Here is an 18,295-nt window from a genome sequence, read left to right on the forward strand (position 1 = left end):
CTATCTGTGGAGCTCCTCCCCTCAGGCTCCAACGCTCTCCAGGCAGAGAGACGCTGCGTGCCACTGGCACTGAGAACATGTCCGGAAGGAATGGCCCACAGGACACGTGTGGACATGTGCTGGACACAGCTGCTTCAGGTCAGTGAACTCAGGAGTGGTCATCTTGGTCACTCCAGATCTGTGTAAAAAGGGCTTGCTTTAATTTCTCCTTGTTAGCAGTTCATTAAAATACTGAATAAATCTTAGAAGAGTCAGGTGAATTGGTACAGTAAAGCAATTACTAGTAAGTGAGGCAATGTGTTTGAACATTAAGACTGAACATACTATCACCAGGAGTTTTGGCTACGGCAGAATTTTTTTTTAAGTCCTTTCCTTAGACTACAACTGAGCTGCTCAGTGAAGTCAAAATGAAAGTTGATGCGTTTTAGATAATAGCAAAGCTAAGTGACAGGAGAAACGAAAGAGTGAAATAGCAAAGCTGGAAATTCACGCTGTTTCAGGTCAGTTTTATTTTTATGCTGTTATTATAACCTAAGTAGTCTTAAGTTAGGGAAGCCGTAGAAAAAAAAGTAAATGAGCACAAAACCTTCCTAGGCAGATGAAAAGGAATGAATCTGATTCCTATGTGTAGTTTTCATTTCATATACATTTTTACATTATGTGGATAAACCCATCCTGAAAGCTTATATATAGAGAGATGTTTCATCTGCAACTGTTTGGTCTGTCTTTCATCGCTTAGATTGAAAAGCAAAGCAAAATGTTTTGGAAAGCAGGCAGAGAAGAATTAAAACAAATGTAAAAGACAAGAGAGGTCCTGTACAGGAAACTTTTAAGTAGACTCATGCATTCCAATAGGTGTTCTTGGTCTTGGTCCTGAGAAAAACTAACAAGACTTAACTATGTTTAAGCTGACCACTACTGAAATGCCTTAATATGAACAGAGCACTGGTGCCCAGCTTCCAATAAGATTCTGCACAGAAGCTCCTGTGATGCTTTTAAAAAAATGTTCTAAGTTTTTGCCCAGATCAATCTGTCAGTCTGATAGCTGAAAAAATAAAAAAAACTTTCTAATAGGAATGTCTGTAGCTAGAATCGTTTTTTTGACTGCGCATAAAGAGATACACATTCAGCTTTTCAATTGTTCTTACTCCAGTCATTGCCATTTTATCAGGTGAATCTGAAATTAAAACATACTGCATATAGCTTTTGCTGCTATACTTGTCTGTAGCGCATGATAAGGGGCATGCAATTGAAGAATGTCACCAGAGGAGTGGGACTGGAAATGCTGTTTAAAATCCAATTGGGGTTTAAGTGATGTCAGTAGCTCACTGTGATATGTTTAAGTGGGACCGAGCACTTGAAATCACAACTGCTAAACCAAGTGCTGACACTTGCAAACACAAACACAATATTTGCCTAAGTGCTCTCTTAAGTATGTCTGGATTAAAGGTAACAGAAGGTCTATTCAAAAAACAAATTTTTATTGCATCTGGTCACAGAAAACAAAACAAACACCTTTTTGAGCTAATCAGCTTACAAGAGAGGGTTTTTTTTGCTGCTTCCTGCTATTCATGCAGCTCTACTTTTAACATAAGAAGATTTTTAAGATTTAAAACAGCCTAAAAGCAAATAAACACATTTCTCTTTGCAAATAATTCTGATTAAAAACAAAAAAACTGTAATATCAATATTTAATATGAATAGAAAATCCTAGTATCACGTTTTCAAACAGGCCCCAAGTATTCAAGAAGGCTTTCCAGAGGTCTTTCAAATTGGTGATTGATTTTAAAACCTCCTGTCTTTTGGCATTGCTGTATGTGATATTTCTGCTACGGGTGGAGGGTTTCTCCATTAGTCTTAGTCTGTGAATGACATGGATCTGAAAAGTTTTCAAAGTATGTTTGATGAGTCAGGCCCAGCCTCTGTTATTAAGAAAGATAGTCCCATTCTTTATGTGAACACAGTTTGGTTAAAATAAGAAAAACACATTTTGCTGTGTGTTTCCTTGATCATACTGGAAAATCTAGTCAGGAATGCCCACTAATACAGCCACCCACTTTTTTCCTTCAGGGTAACAGAATCTGTCAAGTGAATTACATTTCTCTCTGTCTTAAAGAGGCTCTTCCAAATAATTTCTTAGTATTTACGTTTATATTTGTCAAGAAAACACTAATGCAATGTTGTGCATGTCAATAGCTAATTCTTTCAAGTACTCCCAAGTACTGTCATTCAAGGACTCAAAGTGTATAGCTGATTGGCGTTTTAATAATTATTATGTATGATTTGTTCCCGACCAGATGAAATATGTTGAATTTTTATGCCTGTTGCTTCTAGTGCATGAAAGATTTGTATGATTCTGAAATGGTTAAGAAGATAAGAGTTTCTTTAAAATTAAGCAATATGTCATTTTTATACATATTTCTGTTTCAGACTTATTTTTTCAGAAATGCAGGGCTTTTGTTAATAATAATTAAGCACTTTACTTCACTATTCACTGCTTCAACAACTACTTTAATAGTTAATTGTCATGCAATTAATAGTAAAGGTCACTTATCTCCATTTTATTGACACTGTATTAATATTCTCATCATATATTAAGGTGTGTTAAGGGCTTATACAGTACATGAATCTTTAGGCCTTATAAGGAAGTGTAACTCGAAATATTAAGAAAAGAAAGAGAAACTCACAGGGGAATAGTTTCTTTAAATGCAAAGATGACTCTCTTTCTTTTAATGATGAGGAGAGAATTTAAATACTTTAATTAGATTACAGTGGTCATTATTGTAGGTTTTGTATTTTTGTGATTCCAAAATGCAACCAAAACCACAATTACCTGTCATACAAAGACAAGACAAGGAGTGTGAGATAGATTTCACTTACCATACATTGTAAGAGCTGATTTGGGGGATGTTATCACTGGTGCTCCTTATAACCTATGCCAGAGATTTTTCAAATGGTAACAATAGGAGCGAAATGCATCGGGATCTAATACTGCTCACACTTTTATTCTCTTATGATTTTGTTTTTTAGAACTGCTTTTGCATTCTCCTGTTGACCCAGATTGGCCACAACAGAGCTGCTCCTCAAATTACTCTCCATGTAGAAGAGGAGCAGCAGGAAGGTGTCAAACTTGGCACCATCAGCCGACAGCCATCCACACTCTTACCACCGGGACAGCAGCCCTCATACCAGCTCCTTACAGCGGAAGAGCGTGTGAGAGTTGACCAGAGCACTGGTGACTTGTACGCCACCTCACGCGCCATCGACAGAGAGTCACAGTGCCCAGCCGAGCACCAGACAGGGCAGTGCCAGCTGCTGTTGGATGCTTTCATAAACCCCGGTGCTGAGATAATAAAGATACAAATGGTCATCCAGGACATTAACGACAACGCACCTCACTTCCAGGAGAGCATCGTCCAACTTTCCATCCCGGAGGATGTTGCCGTGGGAACAAGGTTTGAGCTGGACCACCATGCAGTAGATCTGGATGCAGGCAGTAACGGGACAGTGATTTACCAACTGGAGGGGGATGATGGCTTTTTCAGTGTGGTTTCTGAAAGATCAGCGCTAGTTGTGGTTGTTAAGAACCTGCTGGACCGGGAAATCCAGAATATTCATCAGATGACCCTCATCGCCGTCGATGGAGGAACCCCACGTCTAACAGGAAGCACGACGTTGGTTGTGCAGGTGCAGGACTCCAATGATAACTGCCCTGAGTTCACCTCTCCTGGCCCCATTACTGTTTCCATCCCTGACAACATGCCCATTGGCTCTGAGGTGGCCCGCGTGCTTGCCACTGACCCTGACCTGGGTTCCAATGCCAAAATCACCTACTCCTTTAGTCACAAGGTCTCTGAGGCAGCAAGGGCAATGTTCAACTTGGACAGCAACACTGGAGTCATCACCTTGTCCAGAATCATCAACAGAAGTACCACTTTTGAGCATGTGCTCAAAATCTGGGCAAGTGGCCCGCACTGCCCCCCTGATGATACAGACGTTATTGTGTCTGTGGTCCCGGTGGCAAGCCAGCAACCAGTGATGGAAGTCAGGTATATAGCTAAGCACCAGGATCAGATGGTGGTGCTGAAAGAGAATGAGCCAGTCAACACAGCCTTAGCCCTTTTGGAAGTGAAAACCCCTGACAGGATCAAAGGCTTGCCATACATTGAAGGGGAAACCCCTTTTGTTATAAAGCCACAACAAGGAAAATATCTTTTAGTTACCTCCAGGCCCTTGGACTTTGAACAAGAAAGGCAGCACGACATTGTCATCGTGGCCAGTGACGCCAAGGACTCCAGTATTTACCACAAGAAGCAGATTCAAGTCAGTGTGGAAGACATTAACGATAACGCTCCCTGGTTCCGCCAAAGTCGCTTTGAGGTTGCCATTGAGGAGAACAACAAGCCGGGAACGATTCTCATACAACTGACGGCAACTGACGCAGACAGCCAGCAGAACGGAGAGGTGACTTACTCGCTGGGGACAAACACCCCACCCATGTTTAGCATCAATAAGGTAACGGGAGAACTGTCAGTCTCATCTGTTCTAGACCGGGAGCACAAGGAGTTTTACAGTCTTACCGTGCATGCGAGGGATCAGGGCTCCCCACCTCTCCAAACCAGCGTCACCGTGATGATCCAGGTGCTGGACCAGAACGACAACAGACCAGCCTTCATCACCTCCGAATTTATATTCTTCATCCCCGAGAATTTCCCTACGTTCGGGGAGGTGGGGGTAATAAACGTGACGGACCGGGACTCGGGGGCCAACGGCAGGGTGGAGGTATCGCTCCTGAACGACAGCAGCCCGTTCGTGATGGACAATGTGCACGGGACACTGCGCTGTGCGGCTGAGGTAGACCGGGAGAAGCAGGACCGGCACGAGGTCTGGATTGTGGCGCAGGACCACGGGAGCCCTTCCCTTTCCGCCACTGCCAAAGTCACGGTGTTCGTCCTGGACATCAACGACAACCCTCCCAGAGTGCTGCTGCCCGCCACCAACCTCTCCTGCCTGACGGTGCCGCCCGGCACTCCACCAGGCTCCGCCATTGCCGAGATCTACGCGGTCGACGCAGATGCCGGGATCAACTCCGTTATCTCTTACTTCATTATTGCTTGTGAACCCCCGGGGCCCAGCCCGTTCCAGATCGACCACTCCTTTGGAAACATCACCCTGGCCAGGCGACTTCAGGAAGCCGACTACGGCTTCCACCACCTCTTTGTTGCAGTCCGGGACGGCGGAAGGCCCACCTCCCAGCAGGCCACAGTGTGGGTCAACCTGCAGGTGAACGACACCGGGGGCCCCTGCAGTTTGAAAGGCGTCCCCGAAAACATCCAGCTCATACAGCCCTCTGCCCAGATACAAACCATGTGCATTAGCAACGCCTCCGATACTGAGAAGTGCCAGGTTGTATTCCTCCTTGGCCTCAGCATGATCGTGGCCTCCCTGCTCCTTCTGGCATTAGTTGGCACGATTGTAAAGTGTAGACAAAGGAACAGAAAGGGTCAGAGCAGGACTGGCAAAGATGTTCAAATCCCTTTAAAACTAAAAGAAGCCTATGACACTAGAGACTGGCCAGATGTGCAGTGAAATATCCCATTGACTGCATACATGTACAGCACATCATTTTTTTTATTGTACATAGAGTCAGAGTCCTGTATTTGTAGTGTAATTTATTGTTAGCTTTTCAATTGTAAAAATATCTGGTATATATTTTTATATCCTATTTTACAATTGGTTAATGGGGTGGCCTGTATGGAAGTCTACAACAGTGAATTTCCACGACAATTGGGTACTTGTGCTGTGTTTTCTTTTTAACCCATATTTACTGTGCTTTCACAGTGTGTCCTTCTTAGAAGTTCAGGTGGATAGCTGCATCAGCATGCATAGGCTGCAAAGGAACGGGTAAAGGTTTATTCCATGCTTTTCTTAGTACTGTGTTCTGGCCTTTCTTTAGTAAATCTCATTAACTTTTAACTGGTTCTTACGACACTGTAATCAGATATATAAAATTACATTTTTTGGGACTCCGACTTTACAGTATAAGGAAGTTAATTTGTGTTAACTTCTTGTCAGCCACCAAATCTCAGGTTCGAAAATCTCCTTTCTTCTGGTTCCCCATGTGTCTGCATTTCCTGGAACAACCTCTTCCCCTAAAAATGTCTGTTGTGCTTCTTTACACAGTTATTCATGGCATTTAGAATAAAAAATAAAAATGAAATTTGGTCAATGCATCATGAGAGTACAGTGAAAAAAACTTTTAGGATGACGTTTATTATTACCACAAAAAGGTAACTGACTACCAGAATCCCAGCACAGAAGTATAGCTTTACATATTTGCTTTAGTCAAGAACAGGCTCATAATTAAGCCTCTTTTGAAAGTGAACTCTATAAGTATTGAGCAAGTCTCGTTCTTAATGAGGATTCAATTGCGTGTTTTGGGTCTCTCAGCAAGCCGAATGGAGAAGAACTGCCCTGTGAGGGGAGAGAGCCCTCATCAGGAAATGTTTTCTGTGCAAAAGATTAAATTCCTCCCTTTCCCTTAACAGCCAAGCGCAGGCTGGGACGACAGGCAGGGTGGGTTAAAGGCTATACTGTAGGTGAATTCCTGAGGCTTTTTAAATGTGAGCAACTGACAGTTGGCAAGCAAGCATGCAGAGAGGAAAAGAATGGGGGAATTCCCTTTTGGTGTTAGTTGTTAACAATTTCATATAGAAAATGATGAGCCGAATGGTGGGGAAGATAATTGAAGTGGATTGAAAAGATTAGCTTCCTGCTAATGTCTGATCAAGGGAGTTCTTCAGCACTGGGAGGTTGGCGGTTACCTGTAGTATTCCCAGGAAGGAGGTGAAGGCAGAGCAGAAACCCACAGGGTCTGGGTTTCAGATCAAGTGTCAAGCCTGGCTGGGATTTGTGCAATGGCAAATTTCCCCTCATGTCGTTGATAAAGCCTCTGACCTCCCCTGTGCTTAGAAAAAGGACCCGTCTCGCACAAACCTGTTTATTTCTGGGAAACACGAGACACAAAAGGACAAAAGCATGTTTTGTTCTTAGGTTTTTGTGCTCTGGATTGCATTGAAGAGACTGCCACAAAAACAGCAGTTAGTGTTACTTTAATATGCAGGGATTAGAGTTTTCTGTCAGGGGGAATGGGGGTTGCTGAATATTTAAGTTCAGTCAGTAAATGTACTGCATTACGATACACTGCACTGTCAACACAGTCCGCATCTGTGACCCCACACAGCACCAGAGCTCTAATAGTTTCCATCTGCCAGCTTTTCCAGTGTATTGGTATTTCTTTAGAGCCACGCAGTTCAGAATCACTGGCAAACAATCAGTCAAGAACTGTTGTGTGTCGCAACGTTGAGCAGTTCTGGAGAAGCCAACACATCTGTCTGAAAAGCACATCAAACACAAAAAAAAAATCCCCACTATGGAGGAAGCACATAAAAAGGCAAACAAAAGTTTAGGATACAGAGTTAATAAAGTGAAATTAAAAATTTGGGGATTTTGTGCTAAAATTGTTCAGTGCTTCTATGGCTTCTTTCAGATTACACAGGAACGAAAATTCCGATTTTTTTCCTTTCCTCAGTGCGCGTAGTGGTGATTATAAATAACACTTTTTGTATTTACTCGTTAGCCAAGTATTGTTTGTAGTGGTAGAAAGTACAATGGCATTGATGAACCTGCCAAGCACTAGTCTGGACCATCTAATATTAAATGAATGTCAGTGAATCAAGATGCATGTTTCTGCCCAGCTCTTAACTCAAGTGAGTACTGCACCCTTGTGATGTTTCCATTCTCTTGAGTGGGGTGTCTTGTATGGCTGTTTAAGCACAGTCTTAATAATACTTAGCAGTTTTAATATACTTGATGTCCAGCTGTAAACAACACAAATCATGATGTTATTCACATCTCACTCTTCTCTCTCCTCTCAGGCCTGTAGAAGGTTTTGTTCCAAATCGCAGTCTGAATGTTTTTGCTCTCTAACGAGTGAAAGCAAAAGGGTTTTTCATTCTTTAAAAAAGGACAGCTTAATCAAGCCCATCCTGTTTGGAATCTTTCGAGTGTGGCCCAACCTGTGCGACAGTTCTGCGTGGCCCTGCTGTCCCAGAACTTTCTGGAACTCCTTTTGCTTTGTTCAGTGACGATACTTGGTGGTGAACGCTGGGCCGAGCGCCGACTATGCAATTTTAGTGCCGAGTGGAGACGTAGGGAAAAGGACTCGGAAAGAATCCATTGAAGAAGTCAATATGGGTCTGGGCGTGTGTGAGACGTTAAACAAAGCCAAAGACGAATGCAGTGAACAGGACATGGTCTGAAATACATTTTGTGTAGTGGTTTTCAATTGGACCTTTGATCCAATATGAATAATTGAGCTAGGATCTCCCATGTTTAAAAAAAGAAGGTGGGGGATCTTCTACAGTACTGCTATTCACTGGCTGACAGGTTGGAGCCTGGCGTGGATCTGCAACCTTGAAATCTGACTCTATTGGCACAAGTCAGTAATGTAGCAGATGGAAATACGTCAAAGTAATATTTAAGGCATGATATCACTTCACTGTCACAAAACAGTTACTTTAGCGTGGTTCAAATGAAGGTGTAGAGATGTGTAGGGAGGGGAACAAAACTAACTCTAAACATTTAGAGATGTTTTGTCTTGCTTTTTTTTAATACATTCATCCAAATCAGTATGTATTTGTAACAAACAGTTCTTTCCGGACCCTATGCAGACAACACAATCCGACGAAGTGGGGAAACACTGGGGAAACGTCATGCAGGAATACAGGGCTGAAGACAGGGGGGCGTGTCCAAGGTGCGCTGGTGCACGGGGGAGGTGTGGCCGAGGCGAACAATCCCAAAGAGTAATCCTAGAGTATCCAAAAACACACGAGAAAGTCCAAAACCAGGAGATCCATCAAAACACGAAGTTAAAACCACGAAGGCCGGGTCGGAACCGGCGGACAGGGAACAGGAACGGGAACAGAGGTTAAAACCTTAACGGGACCAGGCGCTTCCAGGTCCCGGACTCGCACGATACGGAAATCAGATGCAGAGCCCGGATGAGCGTCAGCGCCTGGCTTTTAAGGTGGGCTGGGAATGGGAAACAGGTGCACAGAATAAAGTCTTGAGTGAAAGGGCTAGAGCACCCTTTAGGAGGGGGGACTAATATTGTGACAGTATTTGCACCCATTTATACACTTTTACTTTTACACTTTTACAGCTCCTACGGATTCAAAATAAATGCAGTTGGTTCTTATGTCCAACTACATTTTTAAAAGCATGCTGAAATGTGATGCTACCCAAAAGGTTCTGAGTACCTTTCCTTACCCATGTTAGTCCAACCTTCTTGATCCCAAGAAGAAGAAACAATGATGAACAATGCACAATGTCTAATTTCGCACACAGCCATGTACAGTATATCTGTTCCCTATACATCAGTTTTTGTGGATTTTAAAAGACAAATACTATACTATATGAAGAGACTGTACATGTTTTGCTTCTAGTGCAACATATTGTAACGTGCGTTTCTCCCCAGAAAGCTTCACATTGTTCCACAAGTCTAAACAGATCTGGCCGCAATCATACAGTAGCATGACAGAGATGGCACTGGTTCAAGTGCAGAAAGAAAGTTGATCCTGCTAACTGTCACAGGTTAGAAAAAGAGAGATCCCGCCTCACCCCTGTCATTAATCCCTTTAAGGCAAATCCTCCTTCTTCGTGGGAGACAGCCCTGGCCTGGCTTGTGATCAAACAGGGCAAAGCGACAGTCAGAGAGATCGTCGTTCAAGGCAGTACAAGCCACTATCTGTATTTTCCTATGCCTCTCAAGCTGCAGGAATGCAGCGGGTCTCTGTCTCGTGTGCCTATTGCAGATGGACAGAACTATGTTGTATTTGACATTGTAATATCCTTTATTTTATATAGAGCTTTGATAAGAGGTGTCCAAGGTCTCAGTAACACATTCAGAGCAGGTGGTGTTATTAAAATCTCACCTGGCTGTTTCTTTAACCTGCCCAGTGTTTGGCCAATCCTGTTCCAGTCACCCACAACTCTTTGAGCAAAAAAACATTTCTCCTGATCCACCCTAAATTAATTTTTAATTAATTAAAAGCATAACTTCCCTGAATTCAGATTCCACACATGCATTCAGGTTTCCTTTTTTACTGCTACCCCATGTGAATTTTTCAAGTGAGCAGAGATGTGTTTTAGTGGACATTGTTGCAGTGTCAGAGTCAACTGTCCTGATATACCTCGCCACAGGTGTCCGGGACATATTCAGTGCTGATTATGTTAACATCTAAAAGCAGCTTCATGGGTCTCAACCACAATGGTTTATGAGCTTTTAAGTTTGATTTTGACACCGGTACACTGTCACTGGCTCACTAGACCCCTGAGGCATATGTATGACTTTTCTTTCGATACATTGTTATGCTTGGTTCTGCTTTTGTGTTTTGAGGTGAGGCTGATTAGAATTCTTAGAATTACTCTGGGAAGCTGATGCACAGAGCAGTCCCAGGCAAGGAGGCAGGAATGTCAGGTCGGGACCATGTTGGTTTCTGTGTGACAAGGGGAGGGACAAGTGGAGACACGCTGGCTGCCATTTTGGAAAACACAGCTACAAGGTTCCGTCCTCACTCACCTGCAGGACAGGGCAGAGCATAGTGCAGCTGTCAGTCCATCTTCACACCTTTCACCTTCACACCACTGCCTGCCACTCCTGTGGTGCTGGAAACCTAACCACAGGGAAGATCTGACTGTTTTATTTTCCTAAACATCTACGTTACCTTGGTGAAAGCATTATTAATTTTGAACAATATTGCCAGGTTTACACTGTGCAAACTTTGTAAAGGCAATAACTCCCATTATGATGGCAGTAGGACTTATTTTTATAATGTATTCATTCTGCAAATTTTGCGGGATATTTTAAAAGGAATCTTGCTTGGAAACGTATCTAACTTTAAAGGCAGTCTCAACTTCCTGAAAAACGAACAGCAACGTGACTTGACTATGGAAAGAAAGAAAAAGAATGAAAATGAGAACAGGTCATTGGTCTTTTTGAAGTTTAGTGTCTTACGTGACACTAGCATTTCATTTCAAAGAAGCAACTGCTACTTTGCATCCTAAATTAAATCCATTTCAGTTTCCAGTTGTGGTCCCGCATCCTTGTTTTCTACTGTGTGTAAAACAGTCCCCTGGGTTGTCTATCCTTGCTAAGGATTGTTTGTACTGACATCAAATCTTCTCTCTACTTTCTTCTGGCCTGAAGATCTTAAGCTCACTTAACCTGTCCATATATGACACGCCCTGAGACCAGAGCATTCCTGTTGCTTTTTGAATTCTTTCTAAAGCTACAATATCCTTGCTGTGTTATACTGGCCAAAACTGACCACAGTATTCTGTGGTCTTGCTAGTGCACTGGAAGGCTGAATTTAAATTCCACACATGTACTCTGAATTTGTATCGCTTTGCCAGATCACCTTGATGTCAACAGAGAAGAATCTACTCGAAACACCTAGATCCCTTTCAAGAGCAGCTTCCTGCTGTCTGCATCACCCGTGTGATTGGCATAGTGTGTTGATTATCGAAACCCCTTGACGTGTCATTTTGCAGAAAGTAAGACTTTTATATATGCAAGGGTTTGTTTAGTTTGCACGGTAAAGAGAAGAATTGTAATGGAGACACGTGTTTCATTTTTAGCCGCATGAATGGAGTGGAGTGTTTGAGTGTTGAATGAGTTTCTGTGGATCTATGGAGAGGCATTTTTTGAATAAACCAGAAAGTAAAGATCAGTACGAGAAAGTATGATTCGCAATATTCAAAATGTGCATGCGTGGTAACTAGGAATTTCAGAAGTATGTGCTGAAAAGAGTAGGAGCTGTTAAGACTTCATGCTCAGCTGTGAGTGGATTGTGCCTTCAGACTGTAATGTCCTAAAGAGTGCATTGCATTCTGGGGATGACGCCTCAAGGCTGTCTTATTCCCCAGGTCTGGACAACATTCCAACCCAGAGAACGAACAGGTTCGCTCACCCAGGACTCTTCAACGAAAGGCACATGAAATATCTTATCGGTCCTCACCACAAATAACACTTTCACTGCAGTTATTAACTACATGGCTGTCATCGTTTCTCCTTGAGTGCTCTCATCAATGTTACTGTATGAAGACTGATGCTAAGAATCTGGGCAACTCCTCCCAGTGTATTTTCAAATGACATCTAGTTCATTACTTTAGGTTAATTATACTGAATCAGCATTTGACATTTTAACAATCCAATGACACTGGATTGAAATGACCTACCAGTCACATGGGGGGGGGAAAAAGAGAGAGATAGTCAAATACCCAAAACAGATATATAGTTAAGCCTTGGAGAGGGGAAGCAATTTCGTTATGAGGGCAGAAGTGGTCACAAGAAGGGAAATTAAATTTTAATATAGCAGTGCCCTGCACAGCAGATCAGAAAATAATGACTTGGGAGCTGTCAAGATTGAAGAAGAGGAGTCACAGAGGTCACCGGGTCACTGAAGAAGAAGGGTCACATAAGAAAAAGAGTCACTGACATCCCTGAGCTGTAGGATCTTTGGGCTAACGTCAGCACTTGCAGCTTTCTCTGCTTATATCTTTGCATTGCCTTACCAACTTCCTCCTGCTCGCAGTCCTGCATTTTACACACCACTTCCTTTTTTAAAAGATTGCAGGAGCCCTCTGATAGTATTTCTCCCTGGAGCACCTCTGTCACATGTCTGTTTAACCCCTGTAATGAAGATTACCTAGGTCTGTCCCCCAACTCCACCTTCTTGAATCGTATTCATGCTTCCAGTGGTATTGCAAGGGAAGGTCAGGGCAGTGAGCTGCAGAGTGCATTTTACAAACACAGACCTACCTGGAGAGAGTACAAGAGAGGCACTGTGGGAAAATGTAGCAAAGCAAAGTCAATGTATAGTACAAGCAAGGTGCATTAGCCACACAAAACTTTACTGGCCCCATTTACCTAAGGCGCAATGAATCTGCAGGCCCAACTGCCTTTCAAAGAAAGGGTCAGGCAGTCTCTTTTGTCACTAAATTGTCTGACGTTCTTTTCCCACAAAGCCTGCAATTACAAGTGAGCTTCGTTCCTGGCACAAAGCTGTGGCCTCCAAGCCCTCTGCCTCTCCCTGTGTCTCCCACACAAAGACCTGCGCTTTGTTGTGGAGGACAGAACTGTTTAAAGTCCTCTTTGACGCCATTCCTGCAGCCTCAGACCATACACACTTGTTTGAGGTCTTAATCCCCTCTTTTTCAGGCTGCTTGAACAATGCAGCCGGGCAGAACCGTCTCAAACGTTCCGAATCTGGCTAGAGTAGCAGAGAGCACAAACAGTGTCTGATTGTTTGGTTTTAAAGTTCTCAATACATTTGATGTTCCAGTGAGATTGATCTCTCTTGTGTTTCGGATGTGTGTGGGCGGCCCCTGTACAGTCAGTCAATACAGACAGTGAAACATGCACTTGTGGCCAGAGGGAAGACACCTGCTGATCTGTAGCTCTATATGATGAACACCATGTTCTGAAATTAAATATGCAGTGTCTGCCAGGGTAAGACACTGGGCACCCTCAAAAATGAAAGGGAGAAAGCAACAAAATCTAGCTGACAAGGTCCAAGAGGTCACTACAAGAACATTTGCTGATGTTGATAAGAGCAGTGTTTTCCTTCAGTGTCATAAATGTTTTGGTTCTGAACTTGTGGGTTTTATCATTAACCTAGCTCTGTAAAAGAGTCTCCTACACAAATATGTACTAATATATACACGAATGCCTTTGTTTCACCGAGGAATGCTGCAGTCAGGTCATGGACACTGTATATAAAGCACCGGGTCTCATGTGTAAGCTCAGTCAGGAGCAGCAGACCAAGGGTTAGCACAACCCCTGAGCATAAACGCTAGGAAATAAATAACCCATGCCATAACAGCGGGGGGAAAGTTGAAATACTGACCAAAGAAACAAAGTCGTTTGCTGCAGGATCTACCTTCAGTCATGCGTGTGTGTTGTTAGTGATACTTTGATCTCTCCAAAATCCACATTTGCAAAGGCAAAGCATTTTACAGGAAGTCTGTTTTTTTTGGTAAAGTGATTGTCTGCAACTCCGAACCTCCTCATGTAAGGAACAGATTCTTCAGATTGTTTAAAGCAAAGAGTAAAAATACAACATTGGAACCACACAGCTTGAAGAGAGATAAAAAAGACCTAGGTGACATATTATTTACATCTGGGCAACGTGGGGACACAACTGAAATGCAAACAGAGCCTAAGTCAGTAGGGCAGAATTCAAATCACAGGGTGTTATGTTAAAATTGTGTAACTCACTCACTCGCTGTATCTGACATTCAAGACTAGGAGACGACAGAGACGAGAGAACTCACTAGCAATACCGAGTTATCGTTAAATCGTTATCTAATCTTTTAGGTTCTCTTTTTCTTGCTGCACTGAGGAGCACTCTGCCCTTGACAGACTTCACCTTTGCCAAAATAATGTCGAAAAGCATGAGAAACCAGGAGGAGCCGGTTGTTGCAGCCGGCAGTGTCCCCTTGGGCTTCGCAAGTGTCAGAGTCTTGTTTCTGCTCAGTTTGCATTACAGCAGGACTCAAGGTGCACAGGGGTGCACTGTGCACACGAGACACACACAACCTCACCTCCAAGCATGTGCACACACAAGGAGATGTCACCCATGCCAAGGGTTTCATTTCTATTGGCTGGTCTTTTTGAAACGTAACAAATGAAAACGCCTATTTCTTATTGCAGAGTGAATTTGACGGTTCAGGTTCAGTCTTGATCCACGTTGGCTTTGTTTCAATGTGTCTGGCATTACCTTTCTCTGCTTTTCTCTTTTTTCTTCAAGGGCTTTGACTGCTTGAAATTCAGCATCGTGTCTTCCATCACAAATCACGCCGATGCCCATCTATGCACAAGTATGTACAATCGCAGGTTTATTGGCGGTCTCTCTGATAGATTGTGAGCATTTCCCTGGCTGCAAATCACATAGAAAGCCACATCTGTATTCTCTGGGGAATGGGGGGTATCACTCAAGCTACGGCAGGGATGTTCTGTGGAGACACCTGCTGCTCTGCCTCTCACTCATCACAGTGTCAGTGAGAGATGTAATCAAGCCCATCTTTATTACCTCTCTTGACAGCAGGATTCAGCCTCTCTGTCTTCCAGATCCTGTTCAGCAGGAATGTCAGGGAATTCAGGGTGCATGAGAGGCAGAGCATTTCTCTGGAGTCCATGATTCATCCCTTGTCAGGGAAGACAATGTAATTACTCCAGAGGTTTTGCCAACAAGCTTGGGGGTAGAACTGACTCCTGGAAGAACAGTAACAGCAGGAAATCTCTCTTTCCACCTAAGCTGATTAGTTCACCTTCTGAGTTCTTTTCTTTTTCTCTTCAGCAAGCATGAGTAACAACTGTGGCTCGAGCTAGCAACTCAACGGCTGTCTTCCACACATTTTCGAATAGAGCAACCATAATCCCTAAATCCCTTCTGTGTGCAGTGCAGATACCAGGCAGTGTGTGTTTTCAGGGAATGGGGGGGGGGTGTTCTGGCAAGGATTGGAGTCCCAGTGGTGACACTTATCCTGTCGAGGGTGTCGGGGAACCATGCCAAAATCAGACCATAAACCCCATAATCCCTCAAATCAGTTAGTATCCGCTGCCCGGCACGACCACCTCTGTCAACACTGCAAGGTTAATTGCAGATTTATGATTCCACGCACAGGTCCTTTGCTGTATTATACCATAGACAGGTCTAGACTGCACTTCAGTGAGTTACTCTGAAGGCATTTGCACAGTGCCAGTACGTTATTATCTTTGTTACAAATGTAATTCTTGTATTGCTAGTGTTCATCTCTGCCACTCTCAATATCTTCACCCTAACCTTTCTGTTCTCTTGCACGTATCGCAAACTAGGATAGTCCAGAGTGAGCATGGTTCTTAGTTTTTACTAGCACATTGTTCCATATAGAGGATATACTCTGCGTACAAGATATTTAAATCAGTTTTATTGATATTATAAGAACACCAATTATTGTACAGTATATGTAAGAAGCTCTAACCCCATTTTTAAACCAAGCTCTTGTGTAGCAGGTTTTAGGAACGCTTGCAGATGTGAATTCTGATGGCTCTCTACCGGACCTAGGAATGCAAAGGCTGCCACCTTGTGGTAAAAATAAACATGTAAAAACAGCACTGCAAAGCAAGGTTCTACAGGCAAAATGAACTCTGTACAGAAATCCGGCAGCAAATTGAGTCCTGGCTTGATCCTACATGTATAATTTCAACCACAGCACCACAAGCCGACCTGTGTCAGAGAGACAGCCTGTCCTTGAGACAGCACTGGAAAAGAAGGCAAACAACTAATTCCTAACTAATTCCACACCTGAAGAAGGCTCCACGGCCGGAACGTTGTGTTCTCTTTCTTCTTTTTTTCAGCATGGAATAAACCTATTACTTGTTCCTTTGCAGCCTACTCATGCTGACGCAGCTACCCAGCTGAACTAATTCCTTATTACATAGGGCTTTTCCAGAAACTCCACTCAAAACACTTTACAGCCCCTACCTGGATGATGCATCTGTACGCTCACCAAACATCAGCTACAAGTGGGGAGGAGAACAGAGTGATGAAGCCAGTTCAGAGATGGGGATAATTAGGAAGCCATGATTGGTAAAGTAACTTTGGCCAGGACACTGGAATAACACCCCAAGTCTTTTTGAGAAACTTTAGGATTTTTAAAGACCCCAGAGAGTCAGGACCTCGGTTTTTAAGTCTCATCCAAAGAAAGGCACCTTTTTGTTTTACTAAATATGATTTTATATTACCTTTTTTACTTATCATCACTATACTGGGACATTAGATCTCACACAGACTGCAGGGTGAGCACCCCGTACTGGTCCCACTAACACCTCTTCCAACAGCAACCTTAGGTTTCCCAGGAGGTCTCCCATCCATGTACTGGCCAGGCTCACACCTGCTGAGCTTCAGTGGGCTACTAGTTGTGAGTTACAGGGTGATACAGCTGCTTGCTATAACAATATACTGTTTACAAGGTTCTAAACATTGCTATGCTGGCAGCCATGTTCAGAACGAACTTGGTCAGGTGTTTTGCATTTGCAAGCAATGTGTACAAGGCTAAAGACCATTTTACCCAATTAACTTGCTAAGTTTAGAGTAACCAGTCTCAAAAAGCCATGCTGTGAAAAAATCCTTAGCCATATTAAATTCAGAACTGCAGGATGTTCCTGTAGCTGGACAGAGCAACCCCTTCAAGGAGTTTCTAAACTCTCCAGTCTGGTTAGCCTGCAGCAGGAGTGACAGTGGGGTAACCTACGTTTTTCAAATTTACGAGCTTTATTTGCACGACCAATAAATCACAGTGTTGTCACAGCCATAACAATGAGCAGAACATTTACAAACATCTGCAACAACATATTATTATTAGATTCACATTCAAAGAGCTTGTTATTGACATGACAGATGAATTGAAGTGTTGCCAAAGCAAAAACAATTAACCGAACACTTCCAGACTCTTAAAGCAAATGACAATTTACAAATGACATTTACAGACATTATATTATTATCTGAAAGGTAGTGTACACTCTGTGTTCCTGAGGCTGTAACAGGAGATCACATACTGGGCCACAGCTCTGTTAAATTTACAACCCCGTAACAGGGTAGGATTGATAGCTGTTATTCTGGCAGATGTGATGATATACTGGAATTTGATCTTATTTTAGTGACCAATCCTTTAGTGTCTTTTACACTGTATGAGAATATCTGCTTCTCCCTGCTGGCAGTGTATGAGTAGCCAATCCTGCCTGTATTGTCCAGTTTCTATGGCCAGGGTGTGGTCACTGAGCCTGCATTTAATTAGGGTCTGGATCTTCGTGTTGTCTCTCACCCTGGTCAGATACTGGACCATTATATACTTTTTAGGGCCCAGAACAATCCCAGCACTGGGTTTAATCTCTGCTTCCCAACACCATTGATCTTGTTTCGTTTCCCCCACTCAGTTTGAATTATAGTTTAGAGGGGTCAGTTGCTCATGAAAGAATCTTATCTTTGAGTGGCCACTCCATCTCCACACGCTAGGTGTATAAAATAAAAAAGCCACTTGAAAATGCACCCAAATTCAGCAGTTCCCCAAATAAAGCCCTGCTGTTTCACAGTCTCTCTGCTGGACAATGAGACATGAGTCTGCTGCTTATCAATGCTTTTGTGCACAAATTACTTTTCCAGCAGCTGTTGCCTGCGTTGCAAACTGCAGC

The 18,295-nt window shown here is 43.1% G+C and overlaps 1 protein-coding gene across 1 annotated transcript; it reads left to right on the top strand.

Moving 5' to 3' along the window:
• pcdh20l (protocadherin 20-like) lies at positions 1 to 6,320 on the top strand. The gene is made up of 2 exons (XM_015351309.2): positions 1 to 138; positions 3,031 to 6,320. Exons 1-2 carry the CDS (start codon positions 91 to 93, stop codon positions 5,587 to 5,589), a joined length of 2,607 nt encoding a protein of 868 aa, XP_015206795.2. The 5' UTR covers positions 1 to 90; the 3' UTR covers positions 5,590 to 6,320.
• Positions 6,321 to 18,295: the final 11,975 nt, after the last annotated feature.

This window comes from Lepisosteus oculatus, chromosome 8 (assembly GCF_040954835.1).
Source record: "Lepisosteus oculatus isolate fLepOcu1 chromosome 8, fLepOcu1.hap2, whole genome shotgun sequence".
Taxonomy (NCBI): Eukaryota; Metazoa; Chordata; class Actinopteri; order Semionotiformes; family Lepisosteidae; genus Lepisosteus; species Lepisosteus oculatus.

Bases quoted from the DNA above. Each gene is read 5' to 3' on its own strand.
- pcdh20l (XM_015351309.2), top strand. From the start codon at position 91: ATGGCCCACAGGACACGTGTGGACATGTGCTGGACACAGCTGCTTCAG. The intron at 139-3,030 runs GTCAGTGAACTC...TTTGTTTTTTAG, and splicing joins GCTGGACACAGCTGCTTCAG to AACTGCTTTTGCATTCTCCT.